Raw genomic sequence first — 21,572 nt, forward strand, 5'->3', positions numbered from 1 at the left:
GGATTGTTGTGTGTGCCTGAGCTGTGAGGAGAGCTGCTGGCACTTGACATGAAGTTCAGAGCTCTGTACCAACGCAGTGCAGAGCGTGGAAAACACAAAAGCTAAATCTTAAAGTCATCAGGCTGGGAGTGACCAGCAGCACCAGCCCCATGGCAAAGCTGAGGGATTCCCAAATTTACCAGCATTCCTAGTCTGCATGGACACCAAACAAACCATTTATTTGACACAGAAAGCACAGCTGGTGCCTGGAAAGAGTTTTTAGGAAAGAAGAAGTAAGTTCTGAGGAAGTTTGATGACATGGGAGCAAAGAGGGAGCACGGCAGCCCTGCACGGATCTGAAAGGACTCAGCCCTCCCTCTTGCCCTCAGTTGTTCATTGACATCTCTTACTGTATTTTTGGTCTTCTGAGCGAGCCAGGCTCTCCCGTGGGGTGTTTCCCTGGGCTGAGGTGTGAGTGCAGCTGAAGGCTTGGTTTGGACAGCAAAGCTGACAGGAATTGCTGCAGGTGAGAGCAGCGAGCTGGGAGAGCTCATAGTGGCCCTGTCACAGGCAATAACCCACAGGTTCTACAGCTGCTCTCCCTGCCCTCGCTCAACCTGAGCCTGGCAGAGGCAGGGATCTGCTGCAGGTGTCTCTGCTTTGCAGCAAAGTCACCCTTGAGAAGTTTGCTGCTGTAAATATTTGATCCAGGAGGACACAACTGCCTCGCCGTGCCCTTTCCTGGGGAGCAGCCCTTGGGCTGTGCTTCCTGCTGGGGCTATTTTGGTACTCAGGGATGAAATTTAAACTTTACCACTGACAGAGTAATCTGATGTGAGGCTGAGGAGGCTCAGAGGGCACGGCTGGGGGCTGTGAAGGCCAGGCTGGCACCCAGAGAAGGCTGTTTGCACACAAGGTGTGGCTGCCACTGTCCCCCCGGTGCCACCTGCGACTGGCATCCCTTGGGAACACGAGCCCCAAAACTCAGCCTGTGCTTGGGGTGGGCAAGCCAGAGACTTTCCTTAAAGACCTTTTGAAATATAAAGACATTTCTTCTGTGCTCTCTATTTCAAGCTGGACCCCATTTCATTTTTCGGGATGTGTCACGTCCCTCTTTTAATTTCTCTGTTTCAGCAAAGTGCTCTGTTTTACCCTGCTGGAACGCTGCTGGATTCAACCCAGCCCAGCAATCTGTCTCTGCTGACAGCTGAGGGACTTCTTAGCAGCTTTGTCCTTCCTGGGGAGAAAAGAGACAGCAGGGAGGGCAAAAGGTGCTGTGGGAGGGGGCAGTGTTCCCCCTTGGGCAGAAATGGGTGGGAAAAAAGCCATTTTATCTGGGAGTGAACAAAGTGAATCACTTTGATAGCTCCTCTTCCTCAAGTGCTGTCATGGGCAGGATATTCTCTTACAACACTTGGAGGGTTTTGGACTTGTCTGCAGTGATGAGCAAGAAATTGTCTTTGGGTTGAGGTGACCCTCACTTCAAAAATAGCAGTTTCATGTGGGCTGGGAAGATCTGGTCCGGTTAACCTCTGCTAACAACTTCTTTTTCTCTGATAATATTGGAGCTAGGAGGAAAATCACTGCCCCAAAAGTGAAATGTGTAGGGAATCGAGCAGCAGCTCTTTTTTAAATTCAATCCCAGCTTCAGTTTAGCAGCTGTTCACTACAGAAAGTGAGGAGCCTCTTGAAATCATGGATTTAACAGCAGTAGCAGTCTTGATTTCTGTTAGAGTGGTTCTGCTGGCCTCAATCAGGAATCCCACACTGGATGGGAGCAGAATGACTCCCTGCACTTCCAAGAACTCCTACCTGAGGTGTGGAGGACAGCAATTTCCAGGGGAAGGCTGAAAGGTTTCTAAACATCTTCTGCTCTGTGTTACCCCCTGAAAAACGTGTGTCTGCCAGCAAACTGCACTGAAATCAGCCATCATCGCTGCACACCACACTGTGCTCTAGAAAAAACATTATTGTAAAGAGGATTTTTGATCTTACAGTAGCAAAGAGAAGAGCAAAGTAATGCAGTGATAAGTCCAGTTCTTCACTGAGAGCATGAGACATGCAGAAACTGAATTTCGTTTAGTTTTAGTATTTTTAGTTGAGTTTTTGTTTATTTTATTTTTACGTCCCCCTCCCTGCTCTGTGGTGCAGCAGAGTGTGTCACAAATGGGTAATTTTGATCACTCAGAGTTATGTCCAGTGGTATTGGCAGAAGGGGTTCTGGTAGGATGTGGTAAAAGTGTGAACTGAGAAAGTTCAATGGCAAGGCTCACTCTGTTCCTTACCACAGGGAGGAAAAATACAAAGGAAAAGAGAGTTAAAACCGATGTAGAATGATTTACAAATTATTTACACCGTGACCAGAGACCCAAAAGGGTCAGGGGGACCCTCCCACTGAGTTGTGAGGTTCAGAGTGGACCCCTTTGCTCTCCAAACTCCTGATGGAGTTTGGGTGCAGCTGGGTCCAGTCTGGGTCTCCTGTGCACAGGTTTGTGTCTAATGGAGCTGCCTACATGGATTGAATCAGGATGAATTCAGGAACTGAGGGTCTGTGATGAGTACAGGGCCTCAGCTTTGGCTAAGGAAGAATCTCTTAGCCTCAGGTGAGGAATCTCGTTGTATTTAAGGAAAAAAGTGTTTAGCTGGAAGCCAAATTGCACACAAAGGGAAAGGTGTGTGTGTGTGTGTGAGGCTCCTTACTTGCTTTGTTCCTTGGTCAATGAGTCTTGGAAAAGCTGCCAGCTGCTGTTCATGGTTTAATTGTGGCATCAGCGTTCCCTGCTCTGGAACATGCTCCATGTCACTATGGGAGGGATTCCTGGAGGAATTCCTGCCTCTGGAGCCTGTCCCTGTTGCTGGTTTGCTTCAGGGCTCAAACCCGTGCCTCCCAGAGCAGGATGGGTCTGTCTGTCTGTCTGTCTGTCTGGAGAATGGGTTTTGCAGAGTGCTCAGTCCACCTGGGACGTGCTTCCTTCGGGGTGGCACAAGCGGAGGAGCAGCTCCAGAGCCCGGCGCTGCAGGAAGCGGGGGCGGGAGCTTTGCGCGGTGACTCAACTCCCGTTGTCACCAGCTCAGCAGTGACAGGGAGTGGAACTTGATGGGCTGAGTGGGATGAAAATAAACGGGATGGAGAACGTCTCAGTGAGCTGCTGCTTGCAGGGATGATGGTGTTGGCCATTGCTGCCATCTGGGGGGGGACACTTCCCTCTCCCCTGTGTGAGTCTGTGGTCACCTGTTGGCCACCAGCCAACCCCCAGTGGCTGGGACAGGTGAAATCTTTGTTAATGCCTTAAATCCAGGGCAGAGACCCATCCATTTATCCACGGATGGGTTTTATCCTTTTATCCACTGACGGGATTTTCCCATTTCCCCGAGGAGATGAGGAGGGGAAGGGGCAGAGGCAGGCCAGGGGACAGGGGTGTGCCAGGTGAGGGAGAGAGCCGAGCTCAGCCTGGCAGCTGGAGCAGCCCTGAGCTCCCCAGTGCCACCACTGCAGCCTTTCCACGCTGGCTCCTGGATTGCCTTTGTTTTTTTGGGGGGGTTTTGTCTGTTTGTGAAGATTTTTTTTTTTTTTTTTCCATTTTAGAAATTTTTCTTTTGGGGTTGGTGTAGGGTTTATTTTCACTCTTGTATAGAAAGTTTCAGTTATTGTAGAAGTCTCCATGATAGCAAGATGGTACAAATATTTTGTAAACTCAGTGCACACTAAAATTACAATTTTTCCCAGAAGAACAAAGGAAGAAAGATGCCCCCTAAGTGGAATTTTGACGTACAAAATCACTGAAAATTTTTTCATCTGTTTTGCAGAAGAAATCAGAATTCATTCTATGCTGATATCTCACAGGGTGAAACCATACCAGGTGTTTTGTCCTGTGGAAGAACTCCAGAGCAGGAACACAGGAGAGTGGATTTTTGGTTTTTTTCCTCCAAATTCAGGTTGGAGGTCAGGTCTTAGGGATGCAGAGGTGAATCCCTAGACCTCTCACCCTTTTCTTTGCAAAATACAGCAGCAGATTTTCAACAGCACCTTGCAGAGGGCCCAAAGAATCACCAGCTGAAGGTTTAAGCTGCAAACAGGGGCCAGCCAAACTCTGCCTTTTTTTTTTTTTTTGGGATAAAAATATTCTTTTGACTCCAGCAAACTTCCCTTGCAAGATGATGTCTAATCCATACATCCTGAATTGCTCCTCGTGGCAGACACTGAGCCAGGTCTGGAGAGTGGGGGGCTCATTTGCATTGCAAACCTGCCATCAGTGTCTGGGAAGGCTGAGGCACTTTTATTCCAGTTTTCCTTTGAAGCCAAGGAACCACAGTGGCATTATTTGCATCTGGGCTGGCATTAACAGCGCCGAGGTGGTGCCTTTATCCTCCCTCCCTAGAGACAGCACAAGGGGTAATCAACAGCCTCAAGTGCTCCGAAACTGAGCCTATTTTTTCCACTGGATTAGCAGCAGCAAATGCACAAGCACATTATTAAGATGGTGCATTCATTTCTTTGGAGTCAGGATGGAATTTTGATAGAGTTAAAAACCCCATTAATATTTACATCACTTAGTGGTGCTGGAAGTAAGTACATTTATTTTAACTCAAGCTGCAAAGCATTTAGTTCTTTGTAATTACAGCACTGCTATTAAGTATTCATAAGGCTGCACAATAGAGTGTCACAGGAAACCTGGTTTAATTTAGTGGTAAGTCAATGTTTTAGGTCTGTGTAAAAACAGAAACTAATTTACCAAGCCTTCTTGCTTGTGTTTTCCCACCTGGGCTTTGCAAACTTTCTGAAGCTTGGCTCTATTCAAAGCACTTTTTGTACCTTTGAAAGTTGGGAAGTTGCTGGGGAAGTCTTGCAGGTGTGCAGGTAGTCTGGAAAGGGCACAGCCAGGCTGGGGGAAGAGCTGGGAAGCTGCCTGATGGGAAAAGAGCTGCAAGTGCTGGCCTAAAGCAGCTGAACATGAGCTGCTGGGTGCCCAGGTGGCCAAAACACCAAGGGCACCTGGCCTGGATCCCCCAGTGGTGTCTGCACTGGGGGAAATCTGCATTTATGGGAGATCCTGGAACTAACCCCTCTCCAATTTCTCTCTCCACTGCAGGATGAGGTCTCTCCTGTGGACACTGAACTCCCAGCTGCCTGTGCCTGTTGCCTGTGATGGAAGAGCTCGATGTGAATGTGAGGTAGGAGGAAGGGCTCTGCTGCTGCAGCCCCTGAGCTGTGCTGGGCAGTGACCCCCAAAGTGCCTGCACGGCTGCAGGGGAGCATTTCCTCTTTGCCTGCAGATAAAACTCTCTGCTCGTGCAGCAGGGCCTGCTTTGGGGTTTCCTGGAGCTCCTCTGAGGACGTGACATCACCCTGGTATTTGGAGAGGTGTCAAACGTGGCCTAGACGAGTCAAGGATTTCTTTTCAGTAGAAAATGTTATGAATTTTGAAAAGGTTGCAATGCGATGTTGGAGAGACATTCCTGGAAATTTTTGACAGTTCAGTTTGGAACTTGCATTCATCACAGCTCGAGGGAGGTGGCAGACCTCATTTTCTCTAATTCCAGAGCAGAAAAATAAATGACCCGCGAGTATTTCCTATTTATATTTTATCAGATTTTTTTTTAATTTCACGTGACTCGTTGATTGTTACTGGGTACATTCATTACAGGCAGTAGGTTAACGAGATCCTGTCAAGTGGTTTGAAATGAAAACCTCAATTTGCCAAGCCTGGCTTGGGCCCTTCCCAGTGTAAGTCACAATTGTGCCGTGCCTTTGAGACGATGAAAACCTTCCCAGATTTGGGTAAGACTCCCACCATCTCCCTGCTGAGCATTCCCAAATGTCAGAATGAAGCAGAGCTCCTGCTGGTCTGACAGCCCCTCCTCATGTCATGGGAGCTAAATCTCACTCTCTTACATTTCTGGAGCACAGGTGACTCTTACCTACACCAGTTCTGCACGGCAGTTTTGCCCTGCATTTTTCTGTCTTTTTTTCCTGCCCTTTTCCCTCTGCCCCTTCTCCTCACTTCCCCCCTCCACCTTTTTTTTTTCCCACCCCCTTTTGCCCCGACATTTTTTTTCTGCCTTTCCCCCCCGTTCCTTTTTTCCTACCCCTCTTTTTCCCACCCTTTTCCCCCACCTGATTTTTCCCACCTTTTCCCCCACATTTTTTACCTTAGCCTGCTTTTTTTCCTGCCTTTTCCCCATCCTTTTTTCCCATCCTTCCCCCCCCTGCCTTTTTCCCTGCCTTTTTTTTTTTTTTCCCATCTTTTTTCCCCCCTCACCTTTCTTCCTTTTCTTTTCTCTTTACCCATTGCAACAGTTTGGGAAATGACACTTAATTGAGAATTTGAGCTTTGCTCAAATCTGGCACCTGATTTTCCTGGGCTGGCTGAAATTTCCCTTAGAAAAATCTCCTTAATGCTGATAAGGGAAAATGTGTGCTAATGTCTTTACAAACAATTCCAGGGGTGTTAATTAATGGCTTTGAAATGGCTCCTAACGTCTCCACCAGCCTCAAGGGCAAGGTTGTTACAGACCCCAGACGAGTTTGACCCCTGAGCTTTAGGGTCAGAGATAAAAGGGTCAGCACAAAGCCTGGTGCAGAACCAGTGGGGAAAGGAAAGAAGAGGGTTACGTGCAGCCGGGAGTTTGGGATAAAAGGAATTTTGAGATTCCCCAGTGGACTCTCTCCTGTTATTCTAATCAAGTTGCAGGACTCCTCTGTCTCCTTTATGGACGCTGGTTTCTCCCACACGTGGGAAATATTGATCCCACAGTTGTGTTCCAGGCAGATTTTGGGATATTGTCCTGAGTGCTTCACACAATAAAGGGCTCATGCTTCCTCAGGTTCTTACAGGTGAAAAAAAAAAAAATTGCCAGCACCTTTTCAGTGCTTTTTTTTTTTTTTTGCTTTTACAAAACCCTCTTCATTCTAGCTGCTGGTGAAGGCAGACTCCCTTTGCTAAGTCAGCTTTGGAAAAACAAGGTATTGTTTCAGTTTGCCGCAGCAGTAATTGCTTTTTATTTTTAAGCCGAGCCCCCAAACCCGCGGAATTTTAGACTGATGTTAATTGCTTCCAAACTTGGCTTTATCAGCTTTAGTTTTCTCACTTTGTTGCTGAAGGTGTTTTTGTGGCTTGAAAAGCGCAGAGCCCTCCAGCAGTTGTGTGTGCAGCTCGTTAATCTTATCTTGACTTTGAGGAATGAGCAGCAGGGCGAGGGAACAAGGAGTCAGATCGGTTGGACTGGTTGTGTTTGTTTTGAAGGGAAGCAAAGGCAAAATCCCATTTTTTAACCCAGAGGCACGGGGAGCACTGGTCCATCCGTGCCCTTGGGAGGGAATTGTGTGTCTGGTGAGTCCCAAATCCTGCAGTTTGCTGTGCTGGCTCCTTTTCCTGTGGATCACGAGAACTGGAGCTGTTGGTGGGATGGGTTTGGCTCCTGGTGCTGTGCACAGGCAGGAGGAGGCAGGGAAGGTCCTCGATCTCCTCTCCCCATCCAAACCTGGGAGAAACAGGAGCAAGAGCCATGGAGGGAGAGACAGGGACCCACAGACCCATCCCTGGAGCTCCAGGATGTCCTAGAGGAGCTCTTGCCCCCTGCTCAGGACACTGCCAGCCACTCCTGAGGGGGACAAGAGCTGCGCCGAGTGGTCGCCACCAAATAGGCACCAAAATGACCCAGGGTGTAGGAAATGGAAGGAGTTGAGGGAAGTGTTTGTGTGCTCTGAGTGGCCTGGCAGTGGGGATTCATGGAAAGCAAACAGCTGAGGTTGCAATGGAAGCGTTTATTCTTGTGTACACAAGCTCTTTCCAAAACCTCTCCAGCTTCTACACTTGGAGCCATTAAATCATTGTTTATCTCAAGTCCTTTGATCACACTTGTGCTTAGGTGAGAAATAGCAGGCTATAAAATGTCATTTAACAGCCTGCAATCAGCCTGGAGCTCTCGTCCTCCTTCCTTTTCCAAGGGAAGATCAACTCTAATCCTTCTGTGCTATCAGCAGCATCCAGCCAGAAAGGGATTTGCTCCTGCATTTCTGCAGGGATAAATGAACTGGTTTGAGAAGATTTCCTGCCACACCTTGTCTTCTCCACCTGGTCCCCCCAGGCTGGGGAAGGGTCTGGGGAATTCCTGAGGGAGTTGGGAAGGGGCTGAGCCTGGAGAAAAGGAGGCTCAGGGGGGCCCTTGTGGCTCTGCACAGCTCCTGACAGGAGGGGACAGCCGGGGGGGTTGGGCTGTGCTCCCAGGGAACAGGGACAGGAGGAGAGGGAACGGCCTCAGGCTGGGCCAGGGCAGGCTCAGGGTGGACAGCAGCAGGAATTTCCCCATGGAAAGGGTGCTCAGGCCCTGGAACTGCCCAGGGAGGGTTGGATCCCCATCCCTGGAGCGTCCAAGGAATTCCTGGCCGTGGCACTCGGTGCTCTGGGCTGGGGACAAGGTGGGGATGGGGCACAGCTGGGACTCAGGGCTCTGGGAGGGCTTTTCCCACCTCAGTGATTCCAGGAAATCCTATAAGCAGCCAGCTGAAAGAGGCTGTGGGGTTTGCCAGGTTTATCCTCTCTGTGCCTGGAGGTGCTGAGGTGGTTGGGCACAGCAGGGACACTTTGGGAGGAATCCACACACTGGGATCTCTCAAACACCCGGGGCATTCCTGAACCTGCAGCCACGCAGCATTCCCCACCTGCCAACAGCACCAGGGCAAAGCAGGAGGGCTCAGGGGGGCAAGGAATGAAACAGGTTCACTTTTACATTTTGTGCCACCAGCCAAGAATTTCCAGTAGCCAAAAAAAAAAAAAACCTTGGGGGAAAAGTTCTCTTTCCTAAATGCTCCCTCCAGCCCAGGCACTGCTCCATGGGGGAGTCATCAGCCTGGGTGTTTTTCATATTGTTCAACTCTTTTCTCAGTTTCTAGGGAAACACTTTAAAGCACTATATTTATGGGAACATCTTTCCAAACACCTCCGCCAACACTTAATTAATGGAGTTTTTAAGCCTGGCTCCAGCTTCTGCAAATTAATGGTGTGCTCTCTGATGGCAGCTGTGCAGCAAGGGAGACACACAGGCTCTGTAAATGAAGTTGGAGAGTGCAGAGGGGCAGCTCCTGTTTGTGTTTGTGCTCAGCCCCACGGGGAGGTCAGGCCATCACACGCCTCTCTGAGGCTTCATCTGCTTTTATTAGAGCAATCTGTGCACATGAAAATGCCCTGGATTAAAAGCTGGGCCACAAAAAATGAACTTTTTGATGCCTTGCATCCCGTTTTCAGCATCAGTGTCTGTGCACAGAGGGGCAGAGAGGGGAGATCTGGAAAAGGCTGTGGAAGGATGTGAAAACCATCCTAAAAAGTGGGGTATCCTGGGGCAGGCCGGGCTCCAGGGCTTGAAATGGGCTGGACTTCATTGCCAGCTTTTGCCCAGGGGAGCTGCAGTGCCAGGGGCTTTCCACAGCACCTTCCTTGATTTCCAGGGCTGACCCTCAGCATTAGGCTGGTGAAATTCCATTTGTCCCCATGTTTGCACTGCCCTCTTCCCCAGGAGTGGCTGTTTCCAGGGGTCAGGGACTTCTGCAGATGAGCACCTTCCTGCTGGAAGCTGCTGCCCTGCTCAGCCCCAATTAAACACAATTAACAAACACCCCCAGAGCTTCCCAGGCTGGAGAAGTGTGCTGGTCCTGACTCCTGGCTGGCTGGGCTGGGCTCCAGCTGAGCTGAGAGCCTGCACTTCCCATCCCCAAAGCACCCTGCCCTCCTCTCGTGTTTATTTGGAGTGAGAAATGTGGTGAGGGCTTTGTGGAGAGCATTCAGAACATGCACTTAGCTGGGGAGGTTTAACTAAAACAGAGGCAAGGAATTTAAGTGTTCTTCTCTTGAGTCAAGGACATCCCATGTCCTTGCTTAGAGAGGACACCTGTCTGGAGCCTCCACACCAGTGAGGGCCATAAAAACGAGCTGGGGAACATCAGGGCTTGGAAGGTTTCTGGCTGCCACCACTGGAATTATCTTTAACAAACTTTGGGTTTTTATAGTGAAGCTCAAAATGGGCTGGGAACTGTTTTTTGTGTGGCTTGGAGTCACACAGGGGGTCGGGTTGCGGGGGGTCTCAAATAAAATGTATTTTAGAAATCAGTGTTTTATCCTGTCTGTGCCAAGTCTTCCATTAGCAGAGGTAACTGCAGGGAACTTTTTTGTTCCTCTGGAGGTTTGAAACTGGGAAACTCTCCAGGAAATATCAGAAGTTAGACAGCCAATAGCTGTATTTGTCTTTTGCTGTCCAAGGTGTAAACAGGGCACAGCCTGGATATTTGAATACCCAGCCTCGTGCCAGGACCCTTCCAAGGGTCTTGGCTAAAGGCCTCTCATCTAACAATGTTTTCCTGACTGCAGATATTGTTGGAAAAAGCAGAGCAGGACCTTCATGGTTTCTGATTTGAACATCTTGCAAGTCCTGGGCTTTGGGCAAAGATGGGAACAAAGGTTTGGGAAAGAGAAGTCAGAATGAGAATGCTGAGAATGACTGAGAACTGCCAGAGGGGGTTTTGATCAAGTGGTAACAAATCTCTGGGTATAGGGCAGGGCTTTTTTGGGGGGAATTTTTACAGGAAAAGGTGTAATAAGGGCTTTAAATTCTTTGAGCCCAGGAGCAGCAGCACAACTCCTGAAGAGCTGTGGGCTCTGTGCACCCCAGTTCTGCACCTGGCCATTGCAGGAGGCAACAATTCTCAATTTCTCAATTCTGTGAGAAGTCTGGGCACTCAGAGTATGTTTGGTATGAGCCTAAACCTTTATTTTCCCACTCTGTGCCATGGATCTGCAGCCAGTCCCTCCCTGTTTCTGAACTCCTGAAAGCTTCAGTCGTGCATGTGTGTTATGGTGATGCCTCTGTGAGGTAAAATTATTCTGAGCAGCAGCCAAATGACAAATATTCTTGTGCAGAGGCACACGCTGGGCTCTGCACTTGGAGAGTAGGGAAGGGAAATGAACAACAGTTACTGAGAATGTTGGAAAGGAGGTGCTCCATTCCACCAGCTCTCCCGAGCACAGCTCTGGGCTGTTTGTTGAGCCTTGTGGGTGACAGCAGAGAGGCAAGAGCCACCTAGAAAAGAGGGGATAATCACATTATGATTATGGAATATTCACCAGAAGTCAGGGTTGCTGTTCTGCTTCTTTCATCATCCTCTGTTCCTCGTGCATGCTGTGGGGTTTGGTAGAGACTGTGGGCTCGCTTTGAGGAGCAATTCTAATTAGGAACTGATCAAGGCATTTCTGATCAAATGTGTGTTTGATCTTTGGTTTTGTTCAGCATTTACAAAGAGAAATGATTGTTACAACATCTCTGCTGTGCTGTGTAGTGTGTCTAAATGCCTGCCTAAGTCAGAGATTTGGGGTTTTTCATTGTTGTGGAGTGTTTGGCAACTCCATTACTGGCTCTGCACAGAATCCCAGCTGTGCCAGCCCTTCCTCCCAGCAGAGCTGCTCCATCCCTCTGAGCATCCTGCTGCCTCCTCTGGGCTCTCTCCAGCAGCTCCAGCTCCTCCCTGTGCTGCATCTCCCAAAGTGTTGTGTTGGTGTAGGACACAAGGGGAGCGTTCAGCACGTGAAGGGGACAGCTGGATTAAAGTTTGAAGACTTTCAAATGTGTGATCAGGAAAACAAGGCTAATCCAAGGTGCTGCAGAGCCCAGGTGGACGTGTCAGGGTGGGGTTTGGTGGCACAAGGGCTCTCCTCTGGAAGCTGTTAGAGGATGCCAAACAAAGTATTTGCAGCAGCTGCCTTTGCTCCATGTAAATACTGTGATCTTAATCTCATGCTGATTTCATAAGTTAAATTTAGCTTATATTCCAGGTGACAGTCTAATGGGTTTTGGGGATTGTGCTCACATACCTCAGCCCTGCAGCGATGCCTGCTGGCGTGTGGGTGTGAGTTATGTAACTGTGGATCTGCTGCCTGCCTCTGTCCTGCCCTGAGGAGAAGCACACAGAGGTGTCTGCTGGGCACCCCGTGCCCTGCGAGGAGAGCCCCAGGGCTTAGGCAGAGCCCAGAGCTCCCCAGGCCTGGCTTTAACTCCTCCCTCATTCCCCAAGTGCAAACTCCTGCCTCAGACCATGGCAAAGCATCTCGTTGTCCTGGATGAGTGTTCAGCCCCAGATCCAGTTTCCACTGAGCAAAGGCAGAAGTTCTGCAGCTGCCAGCTGAGGAGAGTGCAGGGAGCAGAGCTCAGGGATTGCTGGGCTGGGCACTGGGAGCCCCTCGTGCCCTGTGTGAGAGCCTCACCTCCAGTCCTGGGGGCAGGTTGGGCACCACGGAGGGAAAAATGTCTCTAAAGCTTGGGAGAGGCTCCAAGGAGGGGACACAGGGATGGGGAGGGGTCTGGAGGGGCCATGGGGGAGCAGCTGAGAGCACTGGGATTGTGCAGCTGGAGGAGGCTGAGGGGATAGAGATGGAGATTGGAAAAGGGGGCACTGTTTAAACATTAAACAAAAGGAGGATTTAGATCAGGTGTTAGGAAGAAATTCTTTACTCAGTTCTAGTGAAAGGTGGCCCTGCCCATGGCTGGGGGAGTGGAGCTAGATGGTCTTTGAGATCCCTTCCAGCCCAAACCTTTCTGTGGTTCTGTGAAAATACAGCAGCAGGATCCCTGAACCCTTCTCCAGGCAGAGCACCTGATATCAACACACACATGCACTGAAAGGAGATGGAAAGCCAGATCCAGGTTAGCATCTGAAATGTCCTTCAGGGTCTGCAGCTCTGACCTCTGCTCCTGGGACAGGGACAGGAGCCAGGGAAGGGCTGGAGCTGGGCCAGGCTGGATTTTGGGAAAGGTTCTTCCCCCAGAGGGTGCTGGCACTGCCCAGGCTCCCCAGGGAATGGGACACTGCTCCCAGGGATGCCCAGGCTGGGATTTTGGGGCTGGGCAGGGCTGGATGATCCCTTCCAGCTCAGGATATTCCAGGATTCAGCCCCAGAGGCTGAGGTGGCAGCAGGGCTGGAGGTGTCTCCCCAGGTCCCCCCGTGTGTGGCAGCCCCGGCAGGTCCCTGTCCCCAAACTGGGGAGAGCTCCCAGCACGGATTGACTGCGCCAGCCCACACACAGCAATCTGTAAAACATTCAAAGAGCCTGTCTTCTTCGCTTCATCTTGACAATTGGTTTTAATCAGTGTTATCAGCTGCCTAAAACACTTCATTCTCTGGAGCACTGCAGCTTTCAGCCTCCGGGAGATTCTTGGAGCGGAGGTGCAGGGTTGGTGATGGGATCAGGAGTTTTGTTTCAAACCAGCACAAAAGGAGAAAACCTCTTCCCTTCCCTCCCACCCCACCGCCACAATTTATTTGATTTTTTTTTTAATTTATTTGATTTATTTTGATTTTTCACTCAGATAAGCGAATCATATGACCGAGTTATTTTGATACGTGTGATGCTCTTTATTCCTGGCTTGTCAATACTTTAATTAATTTCAATCTGTTTCTAAAACAGAAGTGAAGGACGTAATTGACTGGGAGCTGTCAGGAGTTGTCCTGCCATCTGCACGGGCTGAAGCGAAGCAGTGCAGCATTTAAAGGCATTAAAGGAAATTAAATGCTTTTGGATTAGTGCTGACTTCTGATTAATATTTCAGAAAAGGATGTGGTAACAGCTGGAAAGGCAGAGATCAAATCATCCCTTCCCTCCTGTCCTGTTTCTGTACCGAGACACATTATCAGGTTTACTCGTAAAATAGCTTATCTTGATTTTCAGATGCTTAAGACCTAATGATTTTTTTTTATGCCGAGGAATAATCATGGAAGCAGGAAAGAGGAGAGGCCAATGACAGCTCATTTGTGGTTATAAAATATGGAGTTTCAGAGGGAAAAGCCCTGGCTGGAAACAAACAACCCAGCCCTTAATTCCCCGCACCCGAGGGAATGTTCAGTCAAGAAAACTCTTCTCGAGGCTCCCACGACTGTGAGTTTTTCACCTCAGGGGTTTTCCCCTCTGCGCTGCCGGCGTGCAGTGGGAAGCAGGGATGTGCCTGCTCTGCCCCCTTGACTGATCTGTGCTCTTTAACTGCCGCAGAAAATATGCAAAAGCACTTGAGTTCATTTAGAAAAGTTGGGGTGTTTACAGGAAAGTGAAAATTGAGCTTGAAAGAGTAATTACCCTTCTTTTTACTTTCACATTAATGACTATGCAGAAGAGCTTTTTAAATATGTCCATATGTGGGTTTTAAGCATTCATTCCCCATCAGTATTTCACCTTTTTCCTTAAGTGATTTCTATATTCCTGCTAACCAGCAATCATTTTGCCTGAATCTCGTTTCCCCGTAATAGCAAACCCATCAATCTCTGCTTTATTAAAGAGGGAAGCAAGCTTGGAAGCCAGAGCACTCCGATTTGATAAAAGATGTTATGCAAACCATTGATTTTAATTTACAGCAATATCCACTTCTTCCATTATTAACAACTTGGAATTACTAAGACTGAATAATTAACACGTATTCCTGATGATGGATTATTCCAAAGGCAGAAAGAGCCCAGATGAAATCCCTCCTGCACCCCAGTGAGGCATCTGCCTGTTTGATGTTCCCCAGGGGAGCAGATGGAAATGAAGAGGGAAATCAGGAGACCCCGGCTCAGGGGAGAAATGCTGATGTCTGCTCCAGATCAGAAGGCTGAAGGACAGCTTCATTTAAACTGTACTATATTACATTAATATTCTATTTAAAGAGAGACTATCCCATTCTACATACTTGTTTCTTATTTACCTAACTCACTCAAACTGTGACTCTGCTGAGAGCCTGACACAGCTGGACCCCACTGGTCACTGACCCCAAACAACCTTCACCAGAACCCAGCCCTGCAATCACTGCAGGTGAACAATCCCCACACCACATCCCACATGGGCAAAACAAAGGGGCAGAGATAAAGATTGTTTTCTCTTCTTCTCTCTGTGCAATCCTGAGAGACAGAATTGTGTCTGTCTGTGCAGAGGATGCGAATTCCACAAAATGGCACCAGGGAAACACTCCCAAAAGTGATTTCTGAGCTAAAGTTCCTCTCCCAAATGTGCCAGCGGGAGCTCCTGCCCTGCTGGGCTCTGCTCAGAGCCTGGGTGGTGACCACTTCTGCCCAGGGATGCCACCACCCTCAGGACAAGGTGGGAAATGTGGATTCAAAACTCTCAAAGCTAAAAAAAAAAAACAAAAAACAAACAAACAACAATGTCTGGAGAAATGTCTGGCTCAGGGCTGTGCTCCTCTGGCGTTTCCAGAGCTTGTTTGGATGAGTAAAACTCAACATCTCTGCGTGCCAGGAGTTTCTAATCCTTTTTAGCTTTGCTCTAAATCAGGAGAGCTCAGTGAGATAAAGTGTAAAAAGCCTGGGATGTTGTTTAGTACATAAAAAGTGACCCCAGGGCCGGTGAAGGTAAAACAGAATAACAGTTCCACTTTTCAATTACCTGAGCAATCTCACAGCATTAATCCTGGGTGGCCAACACCAGCTCTGTAGGCTGAGAAGAAATTTCCCTGCTGAATTAGTGTCAAGTGTTGCTTTTAATGCCAGTTTATCTCCAGCCACACTTGTTAACAGGAAAAAGCCCCTTTCTCACCTGTGTCATGGGAAGTCACACGAGCAGGTGAAGGTTTAGGATGCAGTTTATTCAGGATATATCATTAGAAATAGCTTTAGGGGGAAAATAACTCGAAATTTTGTACTAAAGTCAGGTTTATGAGGAGTTTATTGCATGCTGGGAATTTATTTCCTTCCTGCTTTGCAAGCTCTGAAAAAAAAAAGAAAAAAAAAAAAAAGAAAAACCAAAATCTTTCTTTGAAACAGCAAATTATTTGTAGAAATGCAGATTTAAAATATGGCTGACATTGGAGGGGGGAGTTTGTGTTATTCTTCCTTTTTCTTTTCTTCCTCTTTGTTAACTGAAAGAAATTATTGATCTCAGAGTAGGGGAAAATTAGACACTTGGAATAAAAATTATTTCCTATCCCCAACTCTGGAAAAATTACTAAGTAAAGAAGGGAAAAGGGAAAAAAAAAAAAAAAGGAAAGCCAGACTGTTTTGTGTTTTGTAGCACAGAGTGAAGGGAAAGAAGAGAGAAAAAGGCAAAGCATTATGTAGATTTCAAAACTGAAGATGTAAAATGCTTGTCTTGAGGAAGGTTTGAACCCATTAGTCCTTGTCACATCACATCAGGAACTGTAGTGACAAAGAGTGATGGGTTCAGACTGCAAAAGGGGAAATTGAGGTTACAGGTAAGAAAAAATCCTTCCCTTTGAGGGTGGGGAGGGGCTGGGATGGGGCAGCCACAGCTCCCATCCCTGGAGCGTCCCAGGCCAGGCTGGACAGGGCTTGGAGCACCCTGGGATAGCAGGAGGCGTGGAATGAGATGAGTTTTAAGGTCCCTCCCAACCCAAACCCAACCATTTTGTGATTTTTACAATACTGAAACCTTGTGAAGAAAATGGAAAAAAAAAATAAAGGGAAAAAAACCCAAACCAAACCAAAAAAAAAAAAAAAAAAAAAAAAGAAGAACATGGAAAATAACGTGATTTATTTGTGTGTAAAGAGCACGGAAAGGTTTTTGTGCAGAGGCTCTGAGCTGGACTGCCAGGGCTCAGCCCAGCCCTCCTGAATGGGTCGTGCAGGGGCTGATCCTGCCCAGGGCAGCCGTGGGAGGGATGGGATGGCTGGGAGTGGCCGTGGGTGGCTGCTGTCCCTGTCACCCGTGCTGGGCCAGCCCTCCCAGTGCCACTGCAGCTCCTTTCCTTGGCTTAGAAAGAGCTGGGCACTTGCTGGCTTTTGCTGTTACCTGTTAGCTTTTGCAAACTATTCTTGATCACAAGGATGTTGATGTCCCACGGATTGTAATCACTGGTTTGGACTGGTTTTGGTACACTATAATTGTGATACAGATAATTTTGGACTGGTTTTGATACACTATAATTGTGACACAGATTATTTTGCACTGGTTTTGGTACAGCGTAATTGTGACACAGATTATTTTGCACTGGTTTTGGTACAGTATAATTGTGACACAGATTATTTTGCACTTTTTTGATACAGCATAATTGTGACACAGATTATTTTGCACTGGTTTTGGTACAGTATAATTGTGACACAGATTATTTTGCACTTTTTTGATACAGCATAATTGTGACACAGATTATTTTGCACTGGTTTTGGTACAGTATAATTGTGACACAGATTATTTTGCACTTTTTTGATACAGCATAATTGTGACACAGATTATTTTGCACTGGTTTTGATACACTATAATTGTGATACAGATTATTTTGCACTGGGTTTGATACAGCATAATTGTGATACAGATAATTTTGCACTTTTTTGATACAGTATATTTTCGATACAGATAATTTTGCACTGGTTTTGATACACTATAATTTTGATACAGATTATTTTGCACTGGTTTTGATACAGCATAATTGTGATACAGATTATTTTGCACTGGTTTTGATACAGTATAATTGTGATACAGATTATTTTGCACTGGTTTTGATACAATATAATTTCGATACAGACTATTTTGCACTGGTTTTGATACAGTGTAATCCATCAGCTTTTGTGGCCAATCCCTGGTCATGTGTAGCTTATCTATGTATTTGTGTGATAAAAATACATTGTAGTTTAGGCTTTCACAAAATATTAAAATAGAAACTGTGTAATGTTAGCTTTTGCAGGATATTTTTATTTTAACTAACTGACAATAGTGAGAATAACTTAAATAAGTTTGTAGAAATAGCTAAAACTGTCTGTATGATTAGACAACACTGGAGGAACCACACAGGTAACATTAAAAGAAAGGATGTGAAAAAGACTTCTACTACTGACTTTGCCACTATCAATAATCCCCCATTTGTCGTTGTGAAGAAATGGCATATAAATTGTGAGGAAATGACATACAAATTGTGAGGAAATGACATATAAATTGTGAGGGAATGACATACAAATTGTGAGGAAATGACATATAAATTGTGAGGGAATGACATACAAATTGTGAGGGAATGACATACACGACTCCCAAAACTCAAATCTGCTCTATTCCATGACGGGTCAGGAGTCAAACGAAACTAAAGAATTCCCAGAACATGTAAAAGAACTCAAAGGAATATTTGAATATGCATAATCTTCATAAATAAGCATCTGATCAATGCAACGAAAAAATACATAAGGAAAGTAATTTTAACTAACTGGTGTGCTCTTGGCAATTTGCCTACTGTCCCTTTTATGCCTTATTAAACTTTGAAGAATTTTGAAGTGCTTCTCACACTTTTGTCTCTGGTTTGCTGGTGCTCCCTGGCAGTTCGAGTGAGGGCTTCGGCATCGCGGAGAAGATCGTGCTGCTCTCCTTCATCTCCGCCGTCATCCTCATGGCCATCCTGGGCAACCTGCTGGTCATGGTGGCCGTGTGCCGGGACAGGCAGCTCAGGTGAGCCCAGCTCAGGTGAGCCCAGCTCAGGTGAGCCCAGCCCAGGGACACAGCCCCACCCTGACTGCTGCAGCACCGGCTGATCTGTGCTGAACTGTTGTAAACACAGGTGAACCCAGTGGGGAGAAATGCTGATGTGTGACTCCAGCTCAGGAGGCTGAATGATTTCTTTATTAGAACTGTGCTGTGATACATTAATATACTATTTAAAGGAGATACTAAAACTACAAACTTACTGTTCTAACTCCCATATCTAACTCACAACTCGTGACCCTCTCTGAGAATGCAGCCACAGGTGGATGGGATTGGATTGGATTGGATTGGATTGGATTGGATTGGATTGGATTGGATTGGGTTGGGTTGGGTTGGATTGGATTGGATTGGGTTGGATTGGGTTGGGTTGGGTTGGATTGGGTTGGGTTGGGTTGGATTGGGTTGGGTTGGATTGGATTGGATTGGGTTGGATTGGGTTGGGTTGGATTGGATTGGATTGAATTGGGTTGGATTGGGTTGGGTTGGGTTGGGTTGGATTGGGTTGGGTTGGATTGGGTTGGGTTGGATTGGATTGGATTGAATTGGGTTGGATTGGATTGGATTGGATTGCATTGGGTTGGATTGGGTTGGGTTGGATTGGATTGGATTGGATTGGATTGGGTTGGATTGGATTGGATTGGGTTGGATTGGATTGGATTGGATTGGCCACCAGGCTCAAACAATCCTCACCAGAATCCAACCAAGCAATGACCCCAGGTAAACAATTCTCCAAACACATTCCACATGGGAAAAACAAGGAGCAGAAATAGAAATTGTTTTCTCTTTCTTTCCTCTGTACTACTCTATGAGAAATCCTGAAAGAAAGAAAAATGTACTTACAACACTGAGCATTAATCCAGTGATAAATTAGAAATCCAGCCCAGTTCCATCAGCCAGTCTGGGCTGGAGGTTCCAACCAGGAGCAGCTCTCCTAAAACACAAGCATGTGGCTGGTGCAGAGTCTGAGGGTGCAGGGAGCAGAGCAATGGCAGTGTGGCACTGGGGGTATTTGAGCTGGCTGTCAGATTGTTCAGGAACAATCACACAGGCTGCTGGGCTGCTGAGCAGCGGGGATCTGCCGTGGCTTGAGTCTCTGATGCGTGGACATCACAGGATCCAGTGGTGACTGGGCAACCTGCTGGCCATGGTGGCCCTGTGCCCGGCCAGGCAGCTCAGGTGAGCCCACCCAGGGGACACAGCCCCTCCTGGCCAGCTGAGGCCACAGGGAGGTGGCCCTGCCTTGCAGACCCTCCCTGCCCTGGGCTCATCCCGCAGCGCTGGCACCGATTTAATTCCCATCCTCGCCTTTTTAGCATTCTCGGTGTAGAAAACCAGACAAGTCAGTGAAAAGCACAGCTAAGCAGCAATCCCCTGGAGAAACAGGTTGGCCTCTGGCCCTTTTCCATCTCAGATTTCCCAACGAGCTCATCAGCAGCACACAGACCAAGGTCTGGTTGTGGCTGTGCAGCACCAGCACAACTTAGCAAATGTTGCCCACCATTTGAGGGGGTCACAGGCACAATTCCTGTCTCAAGGCTGCTGCTAACCCTGGGAATTGTCAGCCCAGCCTTAGGAGCAGCGAGAGAGATTTAACAGCCTCTATTCATGTGCTGCGTGGGATTTTTAATGGATTTAATTCTATTTTATTGTTGTGATTTAAAAAGTACTCTTCAAGTTAAAATTACAGCTTCAGTCTAGATTATTCTCAGTGCTTTCTGGAAGGATTTTCTCCATTTACAAGTTAAAATAAACCCCCCCTCCTCCAGCCCAGAGTCTCCAGTGCAAGCTGTGAGGCTGAGCCACATGCAGAGGCCTGTGAGCATCCATTTGCCTCCTCTGGGTGAGCAGAAAGATGTATTTAGGCCAGGAAAATGGTGGATATTTAGCTCTAAAAACCAGGAGCAAGCCAGGGGTGACCATATAAAGTGAGGAGTGTGTTAGAGAGGAGCTTTTGGTGTGATGGAGCAGATTAAACCCAAGTCCAAGCTGGAATCTCTGTCCATGTGTGGGGGCTGCTGCACTGAACCCACCCTAACTCTGTGATCTGCTTTGCAGGAAAATCAAGACCAACTATTTCATTGTTTCGCTGGCCTTTGCTGACCTGCTGGTGTCGGTGCTGGTGATGCCCTTTGGGGCCATGGAGCTGGTTCAGGACAACTGGATCTATGGAGAGATGTTCTGCCTGGTGCGGACCTCCCTGGACGTGCTGCTGACCACGGCGTCCATCCTGCACCTCTGCTGCATCTCCCTGGACAGGTACCAGCTGCAGAGGGGCACTGCTGGAAGTCTCTGCTGAGTTCTGGGTCATCCCCAGCTGCCAGAGGGCAAAGATGGACCTGCTTGGAACGGCAGAGCAATAAATCCCTCCCAGTGGCTGATTTCGGAGAGAATCCTGATGAGGGCAGAGAAATTTGGAATGGGATGAGATTTCTGGGGAGGGCCTGGCTTGTTCTGTGCACAGCTCTGTTGGCAGCACTGACCAGGTGTGGTTCTGTCCCTTCTTTGCAGAAAGACACCTCGAATGTGTCCAGAGGTGGGAGCTGAGCTGGGGCAGAGGGAGGGACGTTGTGCACGGGGGCTGTTCCAGCAGAGAGGCTCCTCTGCTCCTAGGATGAGAGGAAACAGCTCCAGACTGCACCAGGGCAGGCTCAGGGTGGTCACAGCAGGAATTTCCCCATGGAAAGGGAGCTCAGGCCGTGGAACTGCCCAGGGAGGTTTGGATCCCCATCCCTGGAGGTGTCACCTGGATGTGACACTCAGTGCTCTTAGTGACAAGGTGGGGATTAGGCACAGGTGTTCTCCAGCCTAAATCTCCTGGGAGATCCTAAAAACTTCTCTTTCTTTCAAACTTCTCTTGCCACCTGAAAATAAAGCCCAGAGCCTCAATAATTTATGGTGAGCAATTCTGCTTGACTGCAGTCTGCAGATTTCTGGGTAAATGGCTATTCTGATATTCTGATTTCAGTACCTTTAAAAACACTTTTACTTAGTGTTGCTAACAGGGTCACAAAATAACCATAATTATTATTGTTATTGTGACAGCTGATATTTAAATATGTGGCATTTCAGTACCTTGAGAGTCTGAGTGCAGCCAGACTTCAAAAAAAAAGTTGCTTAACCTCTGTATTGATGGGCAGCAGTGCTGTGGG

The 21,572-nt window shown here is 47.7% G+C and overlaps 1 protein-coding gene across 2 annotated transcripts in view; it reads left to right on the forward strand.

Moving 5' to 3' along the window:
• HTR4 (5-hydroxytryptamine receptor 4) overlaps positions 1–21,572 on the forward strand; it is a 73,339-nt gene that overhangs the window by 17,498 nt on the left and 34,269 nt on the right. For both annotated transcript variants that reach the window (XR_008439532.1, XM_053991341.1), the window contains exons 2-4: positions 5,070–5,151; positions 18,265–18,390; positions 20,479–20,679. Coding sequence is in view for 1 of the 2 variants with exons in the window: in XM_053991341.1 (XP_053847316.1) it covers positions 5,126–5,151; positions 18,265–18,390; positions 20,479–20,679 (353 nt within the window). In the remaining variant the exon portion in view is untranslated. The remainder of the gene's footprint in view (positions 1–5,069; positions 5,152–18,264; positions 18,391–20,478; positions 20,680–21,572) is intronic.

Source organism: Vidua macroura, chromosome 15 (assembly GCF_024509145.1).
Source record: "Vidua macroura isolate BioBank_ID:100142 chromosome 15, ASM2450914v1, whole genome shotgun sequence".
NCBI lineage: Eukaryota > Metazoa > Chordata > Aves > Passeriformes > Viduidae > Vidua > Vidua macroura.